Genomic DNA, 21,954 nt, shown 5'->3' with positions numbered 1-21,954 from the left:
GCGAGGGGGAGACGTCTCGAATTTCAATATGTACCCTTGAGATATTACCTGAAGGATCCAGGGGTCTACTTGCGAGTGAGCCCACTGCGCACTGAAATTCATTGAGAACGGGCCCCCACCGTGCCTGAGCTTGTAAGGCCCTAGCGTCATACTGAGGGCTTTGCAGAGGCGGGAAAGGATTTCTGTTCCTGGGAACTGGGTAATCTCTTCAGCCTTTTTCCTCTCCCTCTGTCACGAGCAGAAAAGAGGAACCTTTTGTCCGCTTGCCAACAAAGGACTGCGCCTGATAATACGGCGTCTTATTTTGAGAGGCGACCTGGGGTACAAACGTGGATTTCCCAGTTGTTGCCGTGGCCACCAGGTCTAAAAGACCGACCCCAAATGTCCCCTTTCAAAGGCAATACTTCCAAATGCCGTTTGGAATCCGCATCACCTGACCATTTTACTGGTAGAATTGGACAACGCACTTATACTTGATGCCAGTCTGCAAATATTCCGCTGTGCATCCTGCATATATAGAAATGCATCTTTTAAATGCTCTATAGGCAATAATATACTATCCTTATCTAGGATATCAATATTTCCAGTCAGGGAATCCGACCATGCCAACCCAGCACTGCACCTCCAGGCTGAGGCGATTGCTGGTCGCAGTATAACACTAGTATGTGTGTGAATACATTTTTGGATACCCTCCTGCTTTCTATCAGCAGGATCCTTAAGGGCGGCCATCTCATGAGAGGGTAGAGCCCTTGTTCTTACAAGCGTGAGAGCGCCTTATCCCCCCTAGGGGGTGTTTCCCAACGCACCCTAACCTCTGGCGGGAAAGGGTATACAGCCAATACTTTTTAAGAAATTATCAATTGTTATCGGGGGGAAACCCACGCATCATCACACACCTCATTTTATTTCTCAGATTCAGGAAAACTACAGGTAGTTTTTCCCTCACCGAACATAATACCCCTTTTTGGTGGTACTCGTATTATCAGAAATGTATAAAACATTTTCCATTGTCTCAATCATGTAACGTGTGGCCCTACTGGAAATTACGGTTGTCTCTTCACCGTCGACACAGGAGTCAGTATCCGTGTCGGCGTCTGTATCTGCCATCTGAGGTAACGGGCGCTTTAGAGCCCCTGACGGCCTATGAGACGTCTGGACAGGCACAAGCTGAGTAGCCGGCTGTCTCATGTCAACCACTGTTTTTTTATACAGAGCTGACACGGTCACGTAATTTTCAACAGTACATCCACTCAGGTGTCGACCCCCTAGGTGGTGACATCACTGTTACAGACACTCTGCTCCGTCTCCACATCATTTTTCTCCTCATACATGTCGACACAAACGTACCGACACACAGCACACACACAGGGAATGCTCTGATAGAGGACAGGACCCCACTAGCTCTTTGGGGAGACAGAGGGAGAGTATGCCAGCACACACCAAAGCGCTATATATATATACAGGGATAACCTTATATAAGTGTTTTTCCCCTTATAGCTGCTGTATGTTCTAATACTGCGCCTAATTAGTGCCCCCCTCTTTTTTTTTAACCCTTTCTGTAGTGTAGTGACTGCAGGGAAGAGCCAGGGAGCTTCCCTCCAACTGAGCTGTGAGGGAAAATGGCGCCAGTGTGCTGAGGAGATAGGCTCCGCCCCCTTTTCGGCGGCCTTATCACCCGTTTTTCTGTATATTCTGGCAGGGGTTAAATGCATCCATATAGCCCAGGAGCTATATGTGATGTATTTTTTTTTTTTTTTTGCCATGTAAGGTATTTTTATCATGTTTTATTGCGTCTCAGGGCGCCCCCCCCAGCGCCCTGCACCCTCAGTGACCGGAGTATGAAGTGTGCTGAGAGCAATGGCGCACAGCTGCAGTGCTATGCGCTACCTTATTGAAGACAGGAACGTCTTCTGCCGCCGATTTTTCCGGACCTCTTCACTCTTCTGGCTCTGTAAGGGGGCCGGCGGCGCGGCTCCGGGACCCATCCAGGCTGGGCCTGTGATCGTCCCTCTGGAGCTAATGTCCAGTAGCCTAAGAAGCCCAATCCACTCTGCACGCAGGTGAGTTCGCTTCTTCTCCCCTTAGTCCCTCGATGCAGTGAGCCTGTTGCCAGCAGGTCTCACTGAAAATAACAAACCTAAACTAAAACTTTCACTAAGAAGCTCAGGAGAGCCCCTAGTGTGCACCCTTCTCGTCGGGCACAGAAATCTAACTGGGGCTTGGAGGAGGGTCATAGGGGGAGGAGCCAGTGCACACCAGTTAGTCCTAAAGCTTTCTTTAGATGTGCCCAGTCTCCTGCGGAGCCGCTATTCCCCATGGTCCTTACGGAGTCCCCAGCATCCACTTAAGACGTTAGAGAAAACAGTACTATTCTGTACAGTTATATTGTGCCATGTGCATGCATAAGAAAAATGAGTTTTTACCCAAGATATTGTTTCAGGACATGTATCATGTGAACTCTAGAGGATCCGTTCCAAATATTGCCCTTAGGTGGTATATATCCAGTAGTTTTCCACTATGTAAGTCCCGTTTAGATGGTGTCAAGAGAGTACTTTATAAATTCCATAGGCCGCTAGAGGATTTTAGATGGAATAAATGTCCCATATGCAGTGGGTACCTCATGCAATGCGGTAGTTGGATGGTGCCTCTCTGGGACTCCTCTGGGTAGCTGGAAGTTGGTATGGGCTGGTTCGGATCCAATTGAAAAGAGTCCTGCTCCAAAGGTGAAGCCTGACGCGTTTCGCTGCATATACCTTGCAGCTTTTTCAAAGGTATATGCAGCGAAACGCGTCAGACTTCTTCTCCTTTGGAGCAGGACTCTTTTCAATTGGATCCGAACCAGCCCATACCAACTTCCAGCTACCCAGAGGAGTCCCAGAGAGGCACCATCCAACTACCGCATTGCATGAGGTACCCACTGCATATGGGACATTTATTCCATCTAAAATCCTCTAGCGGCCTATGGAATTTATAAAGGACTCTCTTGACACCATCTAAACGGGACTTACATAGTGGAAAACTACTGGATATATACCACCTAAGGGCAATATTTGGAACGGATCCTCTAGAGTTCACATGATACATGTCCTGAAACAATATCTTGGGTAAAAACTCATTTTTCTTATGCATGCACATGGCACAATATAACTGTACAGAATAGTACTGTTTTTTAACGAGTTAGTGTTTTTAATAAATTGTTATAAATTTTACACATTTAGTGGATATTGTTCATTTCCTCTTGGAGCGCAGCCTCCTCTTTTTTCTGTTGTAATTGTATATATATTGGGAGTGACTTCCTTCTTAATATTGGCTGCTGCTTAGCCGAGCACCTCATCTCACAGCGCCCGAATACCCCAGGGTATTTTTAACCTTTTTTACTGCTGACAGTGCGCTTACTTGATTCTCCGCCCAGCGAAGAATTCTGGTGGCTTCTACCCTCGCCACCCTGCTCCTTGTGCCGCCCTGGCGGTTTACATGAGCCCCTGCGGTCTGACTGGATCAGAACCGGTTGGTCGCGAAGCAGGAACTCCGCTTGACTTAGGGCGTTGTAAATGGCCCTTAGTTCCAGGATATTGATGTGAAGGCAAGTCTGTTGGCTTGACAACAAACCTTGGAATTTTCTTCCCTGTGTAACTGCCCCCCACCCTCGGAGGCTTGCATCCGTGGTCACCAGGACCCAGTCCTGAATGCCGAATCTGCGGCCCTCGAGAAGGTGAGCACTCTGCAGCCACCACAGGAGAGACACCCTGGCCCTGGGGGATAGGGTGATTAACCGATGCATCTGAAGATGTGATCCGGACCACTTGTCCAGTAAGTTCCATTGTCCTTGCATGGAACCAGCCGAAGGGGATTGCCTCGTATGATGCCATCATCCTTCCCAGGACTCGAGCGCAGTGATGCACTGACACCTGTTTTGGTTTTCAATAGATTCCTGACCAGTGTCATGAGCTCCTGAGCTCTCTCTATCGGGAGATAAACCCTCTTCTGGTCTGTGTCTAGGATCATGCCTAGGCGAGGCAGATGAGCTGTAGGAACCAACTGCGACTTCGGAATATATAGAATCCAGCCGTGTTGCCGTTTCACTTCCAGAGAAGGTGATACGCTGTTCAGCAACTGCTCTCTTGATCTCGCTTTTATGAGGAGATCATCCAAGTATGTGATAATAGTGACACCTTGCTTCCGCAGGAGCACCATCATATCCGCCATTACCTTGGTGAAATTGGTAATGACAATCCCGTACCGCAATTCTGAGGTACGCCTGATGAGGTGGATAAATGGGGACACGAAGGTATGCATCCCTTATGTCCCGATTCATTTCAGGCTTGCAATGACCGCTCTTAGCGATTCCATCTTGAAACTGAACCTTTTCAGGTATATGTTAAGGGATTTTAATTCAATATGGGTCTAACCGAACAGTCTGGTTTCGGGATTATAACATGGTCGAATAATAACACCCTCTTGTTGAAGGAGGGGACCCTTGACCACCACCTGTTGAAGATACAATTTACGAATTGCAGTTAACACTGGCTCCCTCTCTTGGGGGGAAGCCCGCCGGGTCCTCGGTGAGGGGGCATCTTCTCACAGTCCAGCCTGTTTCCCTGCGATACAATTTCTATTGCCCAGGGATCTAACAGGGAGTGAACCCACTTGTGGCTGAACTTACGAAGGCGTGTCCCCACCGGGCCTAGCTCCGCCTGTGGAGCCCCAGCGACATGCGGTGGATTTTTGTAGAGGCCGGGGAGGACTTCTGTTCCTGGGGACTAGCTGTGTTGTACAGCTTCTTTCCTCTGCCCCTGGCTCTGACAAGAAAGGACGCACCTCAGACTTTCTTGTTTCTTTATTCGAAAAGCTGCATTTAATAATGTCGTGCTTTCCTAGGTTGTGCAGGAATATAAGGCAAAATATCAGAATTACCAGCTATAGCTGTGGAGACCAGGCCCGAGAACCTTTCTCCACACAATCCTCAGCCTTCCATATGCCTCTTAAGTCGGCATCATCTGTCCAATGTATATTCTACAGGACACGTCAAGCAGAAATCGACATAGCTTTTGTCTCTAGGACCCAGTATACTCATGTCCCTTTGGGCATGCTTTATAATTATATATCTATCACTTAAGACAGCATCTTAAAATATTTATATGCATACTAGGGTCTCAATCTCTGCTGATAAGGTACCTGTCCACGCTGCCACAGCGCTATAAACCCATGCCGACACAATCGCCGGTCTGGGTAGTATACTAGAAAGTGCACGCTATCTGCAGGATCCCTGAGAATAGCTAGTGCAAACAGGACACCCAAGGGGAAGATTCTCAACACATCCTGGCCCTAGTGGGGAAAGGATACAGCCTGAGAATTCTCTTGTGGGAAGCTGCCCTCTCGTCTGGAGATTCCCGCTCTTTTTCCTCATGAGAGGAGGGAAATTTACCTCAGCATTCTTCCCCTTAACATGTGTACTCTCGTGTCAGGGACAGATGAGTCATCAGTGATATGCAAATCATCTTTTATTCCAATAATCATATATTGAATATCTTTTAGCCCTCTTGGCTGTAACTTTGCATTATCGTAGTCGACAGTGGAGTTAAACTCCGTGTCGATACTTTGTTATTTTGGATAGTGAGCATAGAGAGACTCTGAAGGACTCTGTGACATAGGGACAGACCAGGGTAGATTTCCTCTCTGTTCCCTAACCTTTTGTGCAATAATTTTACCTCAGCACTTACACATATCCAAACAGGTGTCGGCGTTGTTGACGGAGACACCCTCCCACACACTTATCCGCTCTATCACCTCCTTAGAAGAGCCTTTTACCTCAGACATGTCGACACACGCGTACCGACACACCACACACACAGGGGATGCTCTATTTGAAGACAGTTCCCCCACCAGGCCCTTTGGAGAGACAGAGAGAGAGTATGCCAGCACACACCACAGCGCTATATAATAAGATTTTACTTACCGATAAATCTATTTCTCGGAGTCCGTAGTGGATGCTGGGGTTCCTGAAAGGACCATGGGGAATAGCGGCTCCGCAGGAGACAGGGCACAAAAAGTAAAGCTTTTCCAGATCAGGTGGTGTGCACTGGCTCCTCCCCCTATGACCCTCCTCCAGACTCCAGTTAGGTACTGTGCCCGGACGAGCGTACACAATAAGGGAGGATTTTGAATCCCGGGTAAGACTCATACCAGCCACACCAATCACACCGTACAACCTGTGATCTAAACCCAGTTAACAGTATGATAACAGCGGAGCCTCTGAAAGATGGCTTCCTTCAACAATAACCCGAATTAGTTAACAATAACTATGTACAATTTATGCAGATAATCCGCACTTGGGATGGGCGCCCAGCATCCACTACGGACTCCGAGAAATAGATTTATCGGTAAGTAAAATCTTATTTTCTCTATCGTCCTAGTGGATGCTGGGGTTCCTGAAAGGACCATGGGGATTATACCAAAGCTCCCAAACGGGCGGGAGAGTGCGGATGACTCTGCAGCACCGAATGAGAGAACTCCAGGTCCTCCTTAGCCAGAGTATCAAATTTGTAAAATTTTACAAACGTGTTCTCCCCTGACCACGTAGCTGCTCGGCAAAGTTGTAATGCCGAGACCCCTCGGGCAGCCGCCCAAGATGAGCCCACCTTCCTTGTGGAGTGGGCCTTTACAGATTTAGGCTGTGGCAGGCCTGCCACAGAATGTGCAAGTTGGATTGTGCTACAGATCCAACGAGCAATCGTCTGCTTAGACGCAGGAGCACCCATCTTGTTGGGTGCATACAATATAAACAACGAGTCAGATTTTCTGACTTCAGCTGTCCTTGCAATATATATTTTTAATGCTCTGACAACGTCCAGTAACTTGGAGTCCTCCAAGTCACTTGTAGCCGCAGGCACTACAATAGGCTGGTTCAGATGAAATGCTGACACCACCTTAGGGAGAAAATGCGGACGAGTCCGCAGTTCTGCCCTGTCCGAATGGAAAATCAGATATGGGCTTTTGTAAGATAAAGCTGCCAATTCTGATACTCTCCTGGCAGAAGCCAGGGCTAGAAGCATGGTCACTTTCCAAGTGAGATATTTCAAATCCACCTTTTTTAGTGGTTCAAACCAATGAGATTTTAGAAAGTCCAAAACCACATTGAGATCCCACGGTGCCACTGGAGGCACCACAGGAGGCTGTATATGCAGCACTCCCTTAACAAAAGTCTGGACTTCAGGGACTGAAGCCAATTCTTTTTGAAAGAAAATCGACAGGGCCGAAATTTGAACCTTAATAGATCCCAATTTGAGACCCATAGACAATCCTGATTGCAGGAAATGTAGGAATCGACCCAGTTGAAATTCCTCCGTCGGAGCACTCCGATCTTCGCACCACGCAACATATTTTCGCCAAATTCGGTGATAATGTTGCACGGTTACTTCCTTCCTTGCTTTAATCAAAGTAGGAATGACTTCTTCCGGCATGCCTTTTTCCTTTAGGATCCGGCGTTCAACCGCCATGCCGTCAAACACAGCAGCGGTAAGTCTTGAAACAGACAGGGACCCTGCTGAAGCAAGTCCCTCCTTAGAGGTAGAGGCCACGGATCTTCCGTGATCATCTCTTGAAGTTCCGGGTACCAAGTCCTTCTTGGCCAATCCGGAACCACTAGTATCGTTCTTACGCCTCTTTGCCGTATAATTCTCAATACTTTTGGTATGAGAGGCAGAGGAGGAAACACATACACCGACTGGTACACCCAAGGCGTTACCAGCGCGTCCACAGCTATTGCCTGCGGATCTCTTGACCTGGCGCAATACCTGTCCAGTTTTTTGTTGAGGCGAGACGCCATCATGTCCACCATTGGTCTTTCCCAACGGGTTACCAGCATGTGGAAGACTTCTGGATGAAGTCCCCACTCTCCCGGGTGAAGATCGTGTCTGCTGAGGAAGTCTGCTTCCCAGTTGTCCACTCCCGGGATGAACACTGCTGACAGTGCTATCACATGATTCTCTGCCCAGCGAAGAATCCTTGCAGCTTCTGCCATTGCACTCCTGCTTCTTGTGCCGCCCTGTCTGTTCACATGGGCGACTGCCGTGATGTTGTCCGACTGGATCAACACCGGTTTTCCCTGAAGCAGAGGTTCTGCCTGGCTTAGAGCATTGTATATTGCTCTTAGTTCCAGAATGTTTATGTGAAGAGACGTTTCCAGGCTCGTCCATACTCTCTGGAAGTTTCTTCCTTGTGTGACTGCTCCCCAGCCTCTCAGGCTGGCGTCCGTGGTCACCAGGATCCAATCCTGTATGCCGAATCTGCGGCCCCCCAATAGATGAGGACTCTGCAACCACCACAGAAGAGACACCCTTGTCCTTGGAGACAGGGTTATCCGTAGGTGCATCTGAAGATGCGACCCTGACCATTTGTCCAACAGATCCCTTTGGAAAATTCTTGCGTGGAATCTGCCGAATGGAATTGCTTCGTAAGAAGCCACCATTTTTCCCAGGACTCTTGTGCATTGATGTACAGACACCTTTCCTGGTTTTAGGAGGTTCCTGACAAGCTCGGACAACTCCTTGGCTTTTTCCTCCGGGAGAAAAACCTTTTTCTGAACCGTGTCCAGAATCATCCCTAGGAACAGCAGACGAGTTGTCGGCATTAACTGGGATTTTGGAATATTCAGAATCCACCCGTGCTGTTTTAGCACTTCTTGAGACAGTGCTAATCCCATCTCTAGCTGTTCTCTGGACCTTGCCCTTATTAGGAGATCGTCCAAGTATGGGATAATTAATATGCCTTTTCTTCGAAGAAGAATCATCATCTCGGCCATTACCTTTGTAAAGACCCGAGGTGCCGTGGACAATCCGAACGGCAGCGTCTGAAACTGATAGTGACAGTTTTGTACAACGAACCTGAGGTACCCCTGGTGTGAGGGGTAAATTGGAACGTGGAGATACGCATCCTTGATGTCCAAGGATACCATAAAGTCCCCCTCTTCCAGGTTCGCTATCACTGCTCTGAGTGACTCCATCTTGAACTTGAACTTCTTTATGTACAGGTTCAAGGACTTCAGATTTAGAATAGGCCTTACCGAGCCATCCGGCTTCGGTACCACAAAAAGAGTGGAATAATACCCCTTCCCTTGTTGTAGAAGAGGTACCTTGACTATCACCTGCTGAGAGTACAGCTTGTGAATGGCTTCCAAAACCGTCTCCCTTTCGGAGGGGGACGTTGGTAAAGCAGACTTCAGGAAACGGCGAGGTGGATCTGTCTCTAATTCCAACCTGTACCCTTGAGATATTATCTGCAGGATCCAGGGATCTACCTGCGAGTGAGCCCACTGCGCGCTGTAATTTTTGAGACGACCGCCCACCGTCCCCGAGTCCGCTTGAGAAGCCCCAGCGTCATGCTGAGGCTTTTGTAGAAGCCGGGGAGGGCTTCTGTTCCTGGGAAGGAGCTGCCTGTTGCTGTCTCTTCCCTCGACCTCTGCCTCGTGGCAGATATGAATAGCCCTTTGCTCTCTTATTTTTAAAGGAACGAAAGGGCTGCGGTTGAAAAGTCGGTGCCTTTTTCTGTTGGGGAGTGACTTGAGGTAGAAAGGTGGATTTCCCGGCTGTAGCCGTGGCCACCAAATCTGATAGACCGACTCCAAATAACTCCTCCCCTTTATACGGCAAAACTTCCATATGCCGTTTTGAATCCGCATCGCCTGTCCACTGTCGCGTCCATAAAGCTCTTCTGGCCGAAATGGACATAGCACTTACCCGTGATGCCAGTGTGCAGATATCCCTCCGTGCATCACGCATATAAAGAAATGCATCCTTTATTTGTTCTAACGACAGTAAAATATTGTCCCTGTCCAGGGTATCAATATTTTCAATCAGGGACTCTGACCAAACTACCCCAGCACTGCACATCCAGGCAGTCGCTACAGCTGGTCGTAGTATAACACCTGCATGTGTGTATATACTTTTTTGGATATTTTCCATCCTCCTATCTGATGGATCTTTAAGTGCGGCCGTCTCAGGAGAGGGTAACGCCACTTGTTTAGATAAGCGTGTTAGCGCCTTGTCCACCCTAGGAGGTGTTTCCCAGCGCTCCCTAACCTCTGGCGGGAAAGGGTATAATGCCAATAATTTCTTTGAAATTATCAGCTTTTTATCAGGGGCAACCCACGCTTCATTACACACGTCATTTAATTCTTCTGATTCAGGAAAAACTATAGGTAGTTTTTTCACACCCCACATAATACCCTGTTTAGTGGTACCTGTAGTATCAGCTAAATGTAACGCCTCCTTCATTGCCAAAATCATATAACGTGTGGCCCTACTGGAAAATACGGTTGATTCGTCACCGTCACCACTGTAATCAGTGCCTGTGTCTGGGTCTGTGTCGACCGACTGAGGCAAAGGGCGTTTCACAGCCCCTGACGGTGTTTGAGTCGCCTGGACAGGCACTAATTGATTGTCCGGCAGCCTCATGTCGTCAAACGACTGCTTTAGCGTGTTGACACTATCCCGTAGTTCCATAAATAAAGGCATCCATTCTGGTGTCGACTCCCTAGGGGGTGACATCCTCATATTTGGCAATTGCTCCGCCTCCACACCAATATCGTCCTCATACATGTCGACACACACGTACCGACACACAGCAGACACACAGGGAATGCTCCTAACGAAGACAGGACCCACTAGCCCTTTGGGGAGACAGAGGGAGAGTTTGCCAGCACACACCAAAAGCGCTATATATATATCAGGGATAGCCTTATAATAAGTGCTCCCTTATAGCTGCTTTGTTATATCAAAATATCGCCATAAATTTGCCCCCCCCCTCTCTGTTTTACCCTGTTTCTGTAGTGCAGTGCAGGGGAGAGACTTGGGAGCCGTCCTGACCAGCGGAGCTGTGAGAGGAAATGGCGCCGTGTGCTGAGGAGATAGGCCCCGCCCCTTTTCTGGCGGGCTCGTCTCCCGCTATTTAGAGAAATCAGGCAGGGGTTAAATATCTCCATATAGCCTCTGGGGGCTATATGTGAGGTATTTTTAGCCTTTATATAGGTTACATTTGCCTCCCAGGGCGCCCCCCCCCCAGCGCCCTGCACCCTCAGTGACCGCGTGTGAAGTGTGCTGAGAGGAAAATGGCGCACAGCTGCAGTGCTGTGCGCTACCTTTAGAAGACTGCAGGAGTCTTCAGCCGCCGATTCTGGACCTCTTCTGACTTCAGCATCTGCAAGGGGGCCGGCGGCGCGGCTCCGGTGACCATCCAGGCTGTACCTGTGATCGTCCCTCTGGAGCTGATGTCCAGTAGCCAAGAAGCCAATCCATCCTGCACGCAGGTGAGTTGACTCCTTCTCCCCTCAGTCCCTCGCTGCAGTGATCCTGTTGCCAGCAGGAATCACTGTAAAATAAAAAACCTAGCTAAACTTTTTCTAAGCAGCTCTTTAGGAGAGCCACCTAGATTGCACCCTTCTCGGCCGGGCACAAAAATCTAACTGGAGTCTGGAGGAGGGTCATAGGGGGAGGAGCCAGTGCACACCACCTGATCTGGAAAAGCTTTACTTTTTGTGCCCTGTCTCCTGCGGAGCCGCTATTCCCCATGGTCCTTTCAGGAACCCCAGCATCCACTAGGACGATAGAGAAAATACAGGGATGTACACTATACGGAGTGATTTTTTCCCCTATAGCAGCTTATATACACAGTTTTGCGCCTAAATTTATGTGCCCCCCCTCTCTTTTTTACCCTTTGTGTACCAGGATACTGCAGGGGAGAGCCTGGGGAGCTTCCTTCCAGCTGAGCTGTGAAGAGAAAATGGCGCCGGTGTGCTGAGGAAGAAGGCCCGGCCCCCTCAGCGGTGGGCTTCTGTCCTTTTATGTACTTTAATGGCGGGGGTTAATGCACATATACAGTTTATCAGACTGTATTATGTGCTTTTCGCCAAGTAAGGTAATCTAATTGCTGCCCAGGGCGCCCCCCCCCCAGCGCCCTGCACCCATCAGTGACCGGAGTGTGTGGTGTGCTAAGGGAGCAATGGCGCACAGCTGCAGTGCTGTGCGCTACCTTAATGAAGACCGGAGTCTTCAGCCACCGATTTTCAACTTCTCTTCGTTCTTCTGGCTTTGCAAGGGGGACGGCGGCGCGGCTCCGGGACTGGACGACCGAGGACTGGGCCTGTGTTCGATCCCTCTGGAGCTAATGGTGTCCAGTAGCCTTAGAAGCCCAAGCTAGCTGCAAGCAGGTAGGTTCGCTTCTCTCCCCTCAGTCCCACGTAGCAGTGAGTCTGTTGCCAGCAGATCTCACTGAAAATAAAAAACCTAACAAATACTTTCTTTTCTAGGAAGCTCAGGAGAGCCCCTAGGGTGCATCCAGCTCTGGCCGGGCACAGATACTAACTGAGGTCTGGAGGAGGGGCATAGAGGGAGGAGCCAGTGCACACCAGATATAGTACCTAATCTTTCTTTTAAGAGTGCCCAGTCTCCTGCGGAGCCCGTCTGTACCCCATGGTCCTTACGGAGTACCCAGCATCCACTAGGACGTCAGAGAAAAAGATTTACCGGCAGGTAATTAAAATCCTATTTTTTCCTTGAACACTGGGCCGCTTCACTGAGCCTGTCATCCCTGTAGCGAACTGCCTGTGAGGATGGCAGCTTAGTTTGTTATGCCACAGTTTCCTTCTGACTACCGCGTCTCCCGCTGCCATCAGAATAGCAAATACTTGCCGGGCGTTGGGCCCATGACCAACAAACTTCATGTACTGGCACCCATCTCATTTTGAGAGGCTGCATGAGAACTTTGTTGAGCTGCTGCTATGTGTGTGAGCTCAGTGTAAAGTCCAGTAGCGCCGTACCTCCGCTGTCAGCCGCCCCTCAGTGTCAGAGTCCCCGCTGTACGCGCCAGTGCTAGAGTGGAGGATGTCGCGTTGCCACTGCCGTCTGCTCGTGTGGTCCAATGAGCACCAGTGTGCCGGGACCTGCTGTATAGGATGTGTAGCAGCCACTGTACTGGCGCCGCTGTGTTATCGCACTGCCGCTGAGACTTAAGAGCGCGGCAGTTTAGTTAGTCATGCAACCGCTGCACTATGTCCAGGACATGGAAACAGTGCTTCCATGCGAGCGCCCACTGCATGCAGCAGCAGGGCTACAAGAGCAGCAGCAGCACAGGGATGGTGGAGGCCGGCAGGCACTCCCAGACCACGCCGCTGTTAATTTAAGCTGAGCGGACCCAATGCCTCCTCCCCCTGGTAATGGGGAGGACAGTCCATAGTATAGGAAGCTTACGGAAAAGCACCTGTGTGTCGGTGACGGCGGGCCCGCTGACCACGGGCGCCTTATAGGGGTGACAACACTCACCCATTCCGACCCTCAGGAGGATGTGGCTGCTTTTCTGGAAGAAAAGTGATTCTCGCTTAAGCTCTGATCTCCAGTGTAGCGTCTCACCCATTCGGGACTTTCAGGATGCGGCTGTCTTGGGAGGAATAGTGCGTCTCATGTTAAGCACTGTTCTACATATATTCAGCTTGACGCTGCTGGTCTGTAACCCGGACCCCACTTCTCATATAAGTGGCAAAGGGTTCCTGAGGCTGAGGGAACTAAGTCCCATGATAAAAAGAGTAAAATAAAAGAAAGTAAATGAAAATAGATGTAGACTGAGCTGGAGCTCAGTCAGCAGTGACCGGCTCCCTGGGCACAAATTCAAAACTGAGGGATGATGGGGGATAGAGGGGGAGGAGCCTGTTTCATTTTTTAGATTATTTAAAGTGCCAGCTCTCTGTAAGCCACCATCACCACCACACGGTCTTGACGTTGTGCCAGTGTCCCCTAGTGGCTGACAGAAAAAACTAGATTTATGGTAAGAACTTACCTTTGTTAAATCTCTTTCTGCGAGGTACACTGGGCTCCACAAAGATAGACATTGGGGTGTAGAGTAGGATCTTGATCCGAGGCACCAACAGGCTCAAAGCTTTGACTGTCCCCAGAATGCACAGCGCCACCTCCTCTATAACCCCGCCTCCCTGCACAGGAACTCAGATTTTAGTTAACCAGCCCAATGCAGTAGCAGGAAAAGAGACGAGAACGGTTAGTAGCCACATACACCACACTCTCACGACAAGAGAAGTGTCAGCGGCTAATGCCATACCAACCCAAAGAAGCTAAGTGCGTCAGGGTGGGCGCCTTGTGGAGCCCAGTGTACCTCGCAGAAAGAGATTTAACAAAGGTAAGTTCTTACCATAAATCTCGTTTTCTGCTGCGGGGTACACTGGGCTCCACAAGGATAGACATTGGGGATGTCCTAAAGCAGTTCCTTATGGGAGGGGACGCACTGTAGCGGGCACAAGAACCCGGCGTCCAAATGAAGCATCTTGAGAAGCGAGTAGAATGGGCCGTAATATGAGCAGGAGCTGACAGACCAGCCTTCACATAAGCATATGCAATCACCATTCTAATCCATCTGGCCAAAGTCTGCTTGTGAGCAGGACCAGCCACGTTTGTGAAATCCAAACAATACAAAGAGAGAATCAGATTTCCTAATAGAAGCAGTTCTCTTCACATAGATAAGGAGAGCCCGTACCACATCCAAAGACCTCTCTTTGGGAGACAGATCAGAAGAAACAAGTGCCGGAACCACAATCTCTTGGTTAAGGTGGAACGAGCCCTAAGAACCGCCCGGTCACGGTGAAATATCAGATATGGGGAACTACAGGACAAGGCACCCAAATCCGAAACTCTTCTAGCTGAAGCAATAGCCAGCAGAAACACCACCTTAAGGGAAAGCCACTTAAGGTCAGCTAAACCAAGAGGTTCAAACGGAGACTCTTGTAACGCCTCCAAAACCACCGACAAGTCCCAAGGAGCCACAGGCATAGGGAGGTTGGATAAGCAACACACCCTGAGTAAAGGTATGCACATCAGGTAAGGTCGCAATTATTCTCTGACACCACACCGACAAGGCAGAAATATGAACCTTGAGGGAGGCCAGACGCAGGCCTAAGTCGAGGCCCTGCTGAAGAAAAGCCATCAACTTGGCCGTACTAAACTTGGAAGCGTCATAATTGTTAGATGCGCACCAAAGTAAGAATGCCAGACCCTATAGTAAATCCGAGCCGAAGCCAGTTTCCGGGCCCGCAACATAGTTTGAACGACCGCCTCAGAAAACCCTTTAGCCCTCAAGACGGAAGCTTCAAGAGCCACGCCATCAAAGACAGCTGGGCTAGGTCCTGGTAGACACAGGGGCCCTGAACGAGGAGGTCTGGGCGTTGTGGAAGTAGAATTGGACGCTCTGACGATAGGCCTTGCAGGTCTGAGAACCAGTGCCATCTGGGCCACGCTTGAGCTATGAGAAGCAGTATTCCTTTTTCTTGCTTGAACTTCCGAATTACCCTGGGCAGGAGTGAGACCGGAGGGAACACGTACGGCAGCCGAAACCTCCACGACACCGCCAGCGCATCCACAAATGCTGCTAGAGGATCCCTTGTCCTTGTTCCGAAGACCGGAACCTTGTGATTGTGTCGAGATGCCATCAGATCTACGTCTGGAAGGCCCCACCTTTCCACTAGGAGTTGAAACACTTCTGGATGGAGGCCCCACTTGCCGACATGTACGTCCCGACGACTGAGAAAGTCCGCTTCCCAATTCAGGACTCCCGGAATGAGGATTGCCGATATGGCCGGTAGATGGCGTTCCGCCCAATGTAGAATCCGTGAGACTTCCTTCATTGCCAGACGGCTTTGAGTGCTGCCTTGATGATTTATGTAAGCCACTATGATGGCGTTATCCGACTGCACCTGAACAGGACTGTTCTGAATTAAATGCTGAGCTAGGTTCAATGCATTGAAGACCGCCCGAAATTCCAGAATGTTGATTGAGAGGAGGGACTCCTCCTTGGTCCACCGACCCTGAAGGGAGTGTTGCTCCAGCACCGCGCCCCAACCTCTTAGACTGGCATCTGTCGTCAACAGGACCCAGTTGGATATCCAGAAGGGACGGCCCCTGCACAATTGTTGGTCCTGGAGCCACCAGAGCAGCGACAGACGGACCTCCGGAGTCAATGAGATCATGTGGGACCTGATCCGGTGAGGCAGGCCATCCCACTTGGCTAGAATTAGCTTCTGGAGGGGGCGAGAATGGAATTGAGCATACTCCACCATGTCGAATGCTGACACCATGAGGCCCAGCACCTGCATCGCCGAATGTATCGACACTTGCGGACGAGAAAGGAAGCAACGAATCCTGTCCTGAAGCTTCAGGACTTTCTCCTGACACAAGAACAACCTCTGGTTGTGAGTGTCCAATAGCGCTCCCAGATGCACAATGCACTGAGCAGGGACTAGGGAGGATTTCTTCCAGTTGATGAGCCACCCGTGGGCTTGTAGAAACCGGACAGTCAAATCTAGATGACGTAGGAGAAGTTCTGGGGAATTTGCCAGGATTAACAAGTCGTCTAGATACGGCAGTATCCTGACCACTTGACGGCGGAGTACCACCGTCATCACAGCCATGCCTTTAGTGAAGACCCGCGGAGCCGTTGTTAAACCAAAAGGTAACGCCCGAAACTGGTAATGGAGGTTGCCAATAGCAGACCTCCGGTATTGCTGATGTGATGCTGCTATAGGAATATGCAGGTAAGCATTCTGTATGTCCAGGGAGACCATGTAGTCCCCCGGTTCCAAGGCCAGAACTATAGAGCGAATGGTTTCCATACGGAACTTGGAAACCTTCACAAACCTGTTCAATGCCTTGAGGTTTAGAATGGGCCGGGAGGACCCATTCGGTTTCGGGACTAGAAACAGTGGAGAATAGTACCCCCGGCCCCTCTGCGCAAGAGGCACCTGTACTACGACTCCTGTGTCCAGGAGGGTCTGTACCACCGAATGTAGTGTGTTTGCCTTTGTCTGGTCCAACGGGACGTCTGTCCGGCAAAATCGATGAGGGGGTCGGTTACTTCCCGTACCCAGGCATCTGAAGTGATCTTCAACCATTCCTGGGTATACCCTAGAAGCCGGCCCCCAACCCTGGGATCCCCCAGGGGGAGGCCCGCCCCGTCATGCGGCAGGCTTATCGGCCTTGGAAGCTGGCTGACGGGCCGCCCAGGCTCTTTTGGGCTTTGGCTTGCCAGGTTTGGAAGTGCGGGCCTGCTTGTTGTACGCCTGACCTTTTGCTTTACCTGAAGGACGAAAGGGGCGAAAGGAAGTACCTTTAGCCTTCGACACAGAAGGAGCGGTACTTGGCAAACAGGCAGTTTTGGCAGTAGCCAAGTCAGCCACTATCTTATTTAAGTCCTCCCCAAACAGAATATCTCCCTTGAAAGGGAGTACCTCCAGGGTTTTTCTAGAGTCCAGATCCACAGACCAGGGTCTCAGCCACAATATCCCGCGAGCCAGGACTGACGTAGTAGAGGCCTTGGCTGCTAGGATACCGGCATCAGAAGCCGCCTCTTAAATATAGCGAGAAGCTGTGACAATATATGACAAGCATTGTCTAGCATGGTCAGAGGAGATTTCAGCTTCTAACTCTAAGGCCCATGCTTCAATAGCCTCTGCAGCCCATGTTGCTGCAACAGTGGGCCTTTGTGTAGTATCCTTGAGGGTGTAAATCGCTTTCAGACAACCCTCCACACGTTTATCCGTAGGCTCTTTTAGAGACGTGACGGTAGTGACAGGTAGAGCTGACGAAACCACCATCCTAGCCACATGTGAGTCTACTGGAGGAGGCGTTTCCCAATTTTTAGACCGCTCTGGGGCGAGGGGATAGCGAGCCAGCATCTTCTTTTGAGGCACAAACTTCGTACCCGGGTTTTCCCAGGGTTCCTGATGTATATCCACTAGGTGGTCAGAATGAGGTAAAACTTGTTTAATCACCTTCTGACGCTTGAACCTATCTGGTTTCTTAGGAGGGACGAATGGCTCGGGATCATCCGTAATCTGTAGAATTAACTTAATAGCCTCCAAAAGATCAGGAACATCCACATGTGAACTACCCTCCCCATCAGCAGTATCTGAGTCAGAACCTGTGGGGTCAGTGTAAGTGCCGTCTTCATCAGACGAGTTGTCAGCGACAGCAGTTGATTGTGAGGAGACCAGAGCTCGCTTAGAGGACCCCTTGGACTTAGGCGAGCAATGGTCAGACTTTTTAGTAGTCAGGGACTGGTTCAACTTCTTCAATTGAGCAGATAAATCGTCCGCGCACGGCGGGTTAGCTGCAGGGACCACATACGGTTGTACCGGCATTGGGGGTCCGATAGGGGGTGTTAGTTTATTAACTAGCGTATGTAGAAGCGTGGAAAAAGCGGCCGATGGTGGGTCATTATGTACCTCCGTTGCCACAGTCCCACTGGGGGTCAAGGAGCCCCCAGAACCAGAGCCCACAGCTGCTATATTTTCCTCATAGGGATCTGTGGCTTCAGCAACACCGGCAGTGTGTTCAGCCCTAGAATCGTTACCCTCAGAAGCAGACATGATATAACTTGCAGTATCAGGTAACACAGTACAATTGGCAGCAGCACAATACCCCTTACCCAAACCCCTGCGCAGTGTAGTCAGTACTAGCAGAGATAAAGGAGAGATATGGTGACTAAATCACAGAGAAAAATACGTATTAAAGTATATCTTTGTGAAAATCCTATATCAATATAAAATCTGACGCACCAAGCCCCCTCAGGTTATAGAATATCGGGATAGCAAGTTGAGTGAAAGACACGAAATGGACACCACTCAGCTAGCTAATGCACACACAGATAGTCACAGTTTGTACAATGCAGAGGTTATTACTAACAATAATACTGCACTGGACTAGCTTATATATATAGCTATGTAGTCAATAGATATAACACTGCACAGTAAGAACTGGATGTATATCACAGGGTAATTGTACTAGAAAACCCTGACTAAATGCACTCTTTCTTAACTAGCACCGTCTAAAAGGCAGGTAGAATACTTAAGTGTCATGTAAAGTCACAGCACTGACAACCAGGTGGCTTTACACAGGAGGATTTGTCCAAGCAGTCCCAGGAACAGTGTAGCTGAGAGAAATGGCGCCCAGACACTGACAGGGAGTGAGGGAGAGACAGATATGCAGCTCCAGGGCGGTAACATTTGCGAGAAATGGCGCCCTGGGGCTGGAGGGAGGGGCTTCAGGTCTAAGCCTTATCCCCCTGCTGGCAAAACCACCGGGTACTGTGGGCTACTGAAAATGGTTTAGAGAGAAAACCTGACCTGCACCCATGCCCTGGTGATCTAGTGGGATCGCCTGTACTGCCACAGTGTCCACTGACCGCTCCGCAAGCGGGACCCACTCACCACCTCCCGAAGCGCGGCCACGCGATCCCGGAGTGCCCCCGTCGTGTGTGCCTGACTGAGAAGAAAACCGGGGCCTCCTGCTGTAGTTACCCGGCAACCAGGGCTCGGGGGTGTACAGCGCCGCTGGGGAGAGCTGGAGCTGCAGCAGTGAATGTCTCCTGACATTTACACACCGCTGCTGCACTTGTAGTCTTCACTTTTTTCTTAAAAAAAAAAGCTCTTCTTAGGGCTGTCTGGAGCAGCCCCTCTGTTATGTGCCTGCTATCTGCAGCACCAACTACAAAACTGAGCTCCTGTGCAGGGAGGCGGGGTTATATAGGAGGCGGCGCTGTGCATTCTGTGAACAGTCAAAGCTTTGAGCCTGTTGGTGCCTCAGATCAAGATCCTACTCAACACCCCAATGTCTATCCTTGTGGAGCCCAGTGTACCCCGCAGCAGAAACACTACTTTATACTATTGCACATCAATGATTTACTCATTATGAAACTCTCACGCTACCAAGTGCCGCCAAGTAGTAAGAGCTAGGTGAGTGGCACATGGTGTAGCTGTAGGGGTTGAGTTTGTCACTTACTTTAAGGCCGGAGCAAAGAGCCACGGAAATAATTACACCACCTTTGAGATCAGGCACTTACAGAATTCATACCAGGTCACAGCACATATATGCAGGATTATATTGCCACAGTAATAGGATAAAGACAGAAAAGCCAGTTGAACAAGTGTACTAAAGTGATAATACAACAGGGCCCATGTATGAATTACAAGTTTAGGACAGTGATAGCCAGCAGATTGCCGTACGAGCATATACCTGCAGCCCACGGTTCTTTCCTGCAGATTTGTTTGTAACAATTGTTTAAAATACCTGCAGATACTTCACTGTAGTGTGTCCGTTTTTGGTTTAATATTTTGTTTGAATTCATTACCGAGATTAAGTGTAATGATTAAAACGTTAGAGGATGACCCTCCCCTGCAGCATATCAAGTCACCTATATGTTTTATGGCACATGTCTTTATTTGTAAGACTTACTCTCTTGTCGGGTCACTGGCTCATATGACAGGATAGTGTCTTCTTGTCCCTCTGTGGAGTAATAATAAAAGTGCTTGTTTGAGATTTCACAAAATTAAAAGGGCAGTGATTAGATAATGAGAGTGAATGTCTACTCACTGGAGCTGCTCTCACTGTCACTGGTATTCGATGTCACAGCCTCTGTAAATAAAGAGATGTCATCATGGGGTATAGTGGGAATGTGACACACTGCACACACAGAGCAAAGGGAAAGGGTTTGAGAACCCTATGAAGTGCAAGCTCCACATAACAGCTGCCTGTCCTATTACCAGATCAGCCTCCCTGGTATGATATCAGAATTAAGATTAAAATGGGTTTAAACATATTCACACTGCTGCTTATACAGTTAAAGTTTACTACTTCCGTCATTTAAATATAATTAACTTCCTTAAGAGTCCAACAATATTTTTTTTTTTTTTCATTTTTAGATATCACATAGACATCAACTTGCCATGTTACAGTAACAAATAGCTGTAGGTATTCCAATGGCCATTAGCTTCATTCTAGGAAATAGACCTGTACTGGGATGTCAGACAGTCATGCTTTAGCTGAATGCAGGGCATACAAACCTAGTTTGCAGAGCTGCTAAATCAAGTAGTGTATATAAATAAATGATCATTTATAGACTAAATATCTGGGGTTTCCAAAGAATAATTAGATAAGCTGCATTGCAGCCTTCAATAAGATGATCTATGCGGAGTCAGATCTTTATGTGCATTACATACATAGGTGAAAAGAGACATGCCACAAACGACCATCTGCCCCCCACCCACACCTGACAAGACATGTCCCCAAGCACACACATCCCAATAGTAAGAGCAGAGCCCCTCCCCCCTCATACTGAGGGACTTACTCAGACTCTTTGATCCATAATAATCGTCACTTAAGCCAGGGAAGTCCTGATATTACAGATAGGAGAGAGGAGAAAGACAGAGACAGTGAGAGACAGCCAGATAGAGACAGTGTTAGGAAGAAGAGCCCAAAAGAATAGTCACCATGCACAGAATAATGTCAATGTCACATCCTCCTTATGTAACAAATACACCAAAGCAAGAGAGGCGAAGAATTGTCAAAATGGAGGGCATTTCAACTGACCACACGAATCAGTATTAGAAGGGACACACTATTGCTCATTTTAGGAGGTAACACTAAGGAGGACAGAGGAAGAATCAAGAACATTGATGACATACTGGCATGGCTGAATAACCAGAGATCGCATCTAATCGTAACGTCACTAAACACTTCAGTGCTCCAGTCACTCTCTAAAGATGGTACATGTGCATGCTATGTCCCAGAAACACTGCTGAGTGCACCTCTTGTAACGTGTGTTGTGATAAGCTGAAGTTTTATTCTATACATCTTGTGTTTTCGTTTTGAATACTGTGCCTCAAAGAGTGCTCAACCTCCGTAAGTGTGCATAATACAGCGCACAATCTGCTATGTCCATGTTGCTGACCACAATCGTTTAGTGCACTTATTCTAAATATCCAGATTAACACTCAAGTCACATTTCCAGATTTGCTTTCAAGAGGGAACTTCATTATGCTATAACCATAGTGCTTCAACATAACTTTATAAAGACAGGCCATGAACACTATAAAAACAGCAGGAATATCAGCCAATATCACAGTATGGT

General features: G+C 48.9%; 1 protein-coding gene across 12 annotated transcripts in view; it reads right to left on the bottom strand.

The window, feature by feature from the left end:
• DLG3 (discs large MAGUK scaffold protein 3) overlaps positions 1–21,954 on the bottom strand; it is a 699,019-nt gene that overhangs the window by 119,537 nt on the left and 557,528 nt on the right. For 10 of the 12 annotated variants that reach the window (XR_010183050.1, XM_063937118.1, XM_063937110.1 and 7 more), the window contains 2 exons: positions 20,418–20,459; positions 20,280–20,330 (listed from right to left, as the gene is read on the bottom strand). Coding sequence is in view for 11 of the 12 variants with exons in the window: in XM_063937118.1 (XP_063793188.1) it covers positions 20,280–20,330; positions 20,418–20,459 (93 nt within the window). In the remaining variant the exon portion in view is untranslated. Of the gene's footprint in view, positions 1–20,279; positions 20,331–20,417; positions 20,460–21,171; positions 21,218–21,954 lie in introns of all 12 variants that reach the window. The other 2 variants (XM_063937111.1, XM_063937113.1) reach the window with 1 other exon arrangement.

The sequence above is a fragment of the Pseudophryne corroboree genome, chromosome 8 (genome assembly GCF_028390025.1).
Source record: "Pseudophryne corroboree isolate aPseCor3 chromosome 8, aPseCor3.hap2, whole genome shotgun sequence".
In the NCBI taxonomy this organism is placed as follows: domain Eukaryota; kingdom Metazoa; phylum Chordata; class Amphibia; order Anura; family Myobatrachidae; genus Pseudophryne; species Pseudophryne corroboree.
The sequence above is the reverse complement of the archived record's forward strand: the minus strand, read 5'-3'. Positions and strand labels throughout refer to the sequence as shown.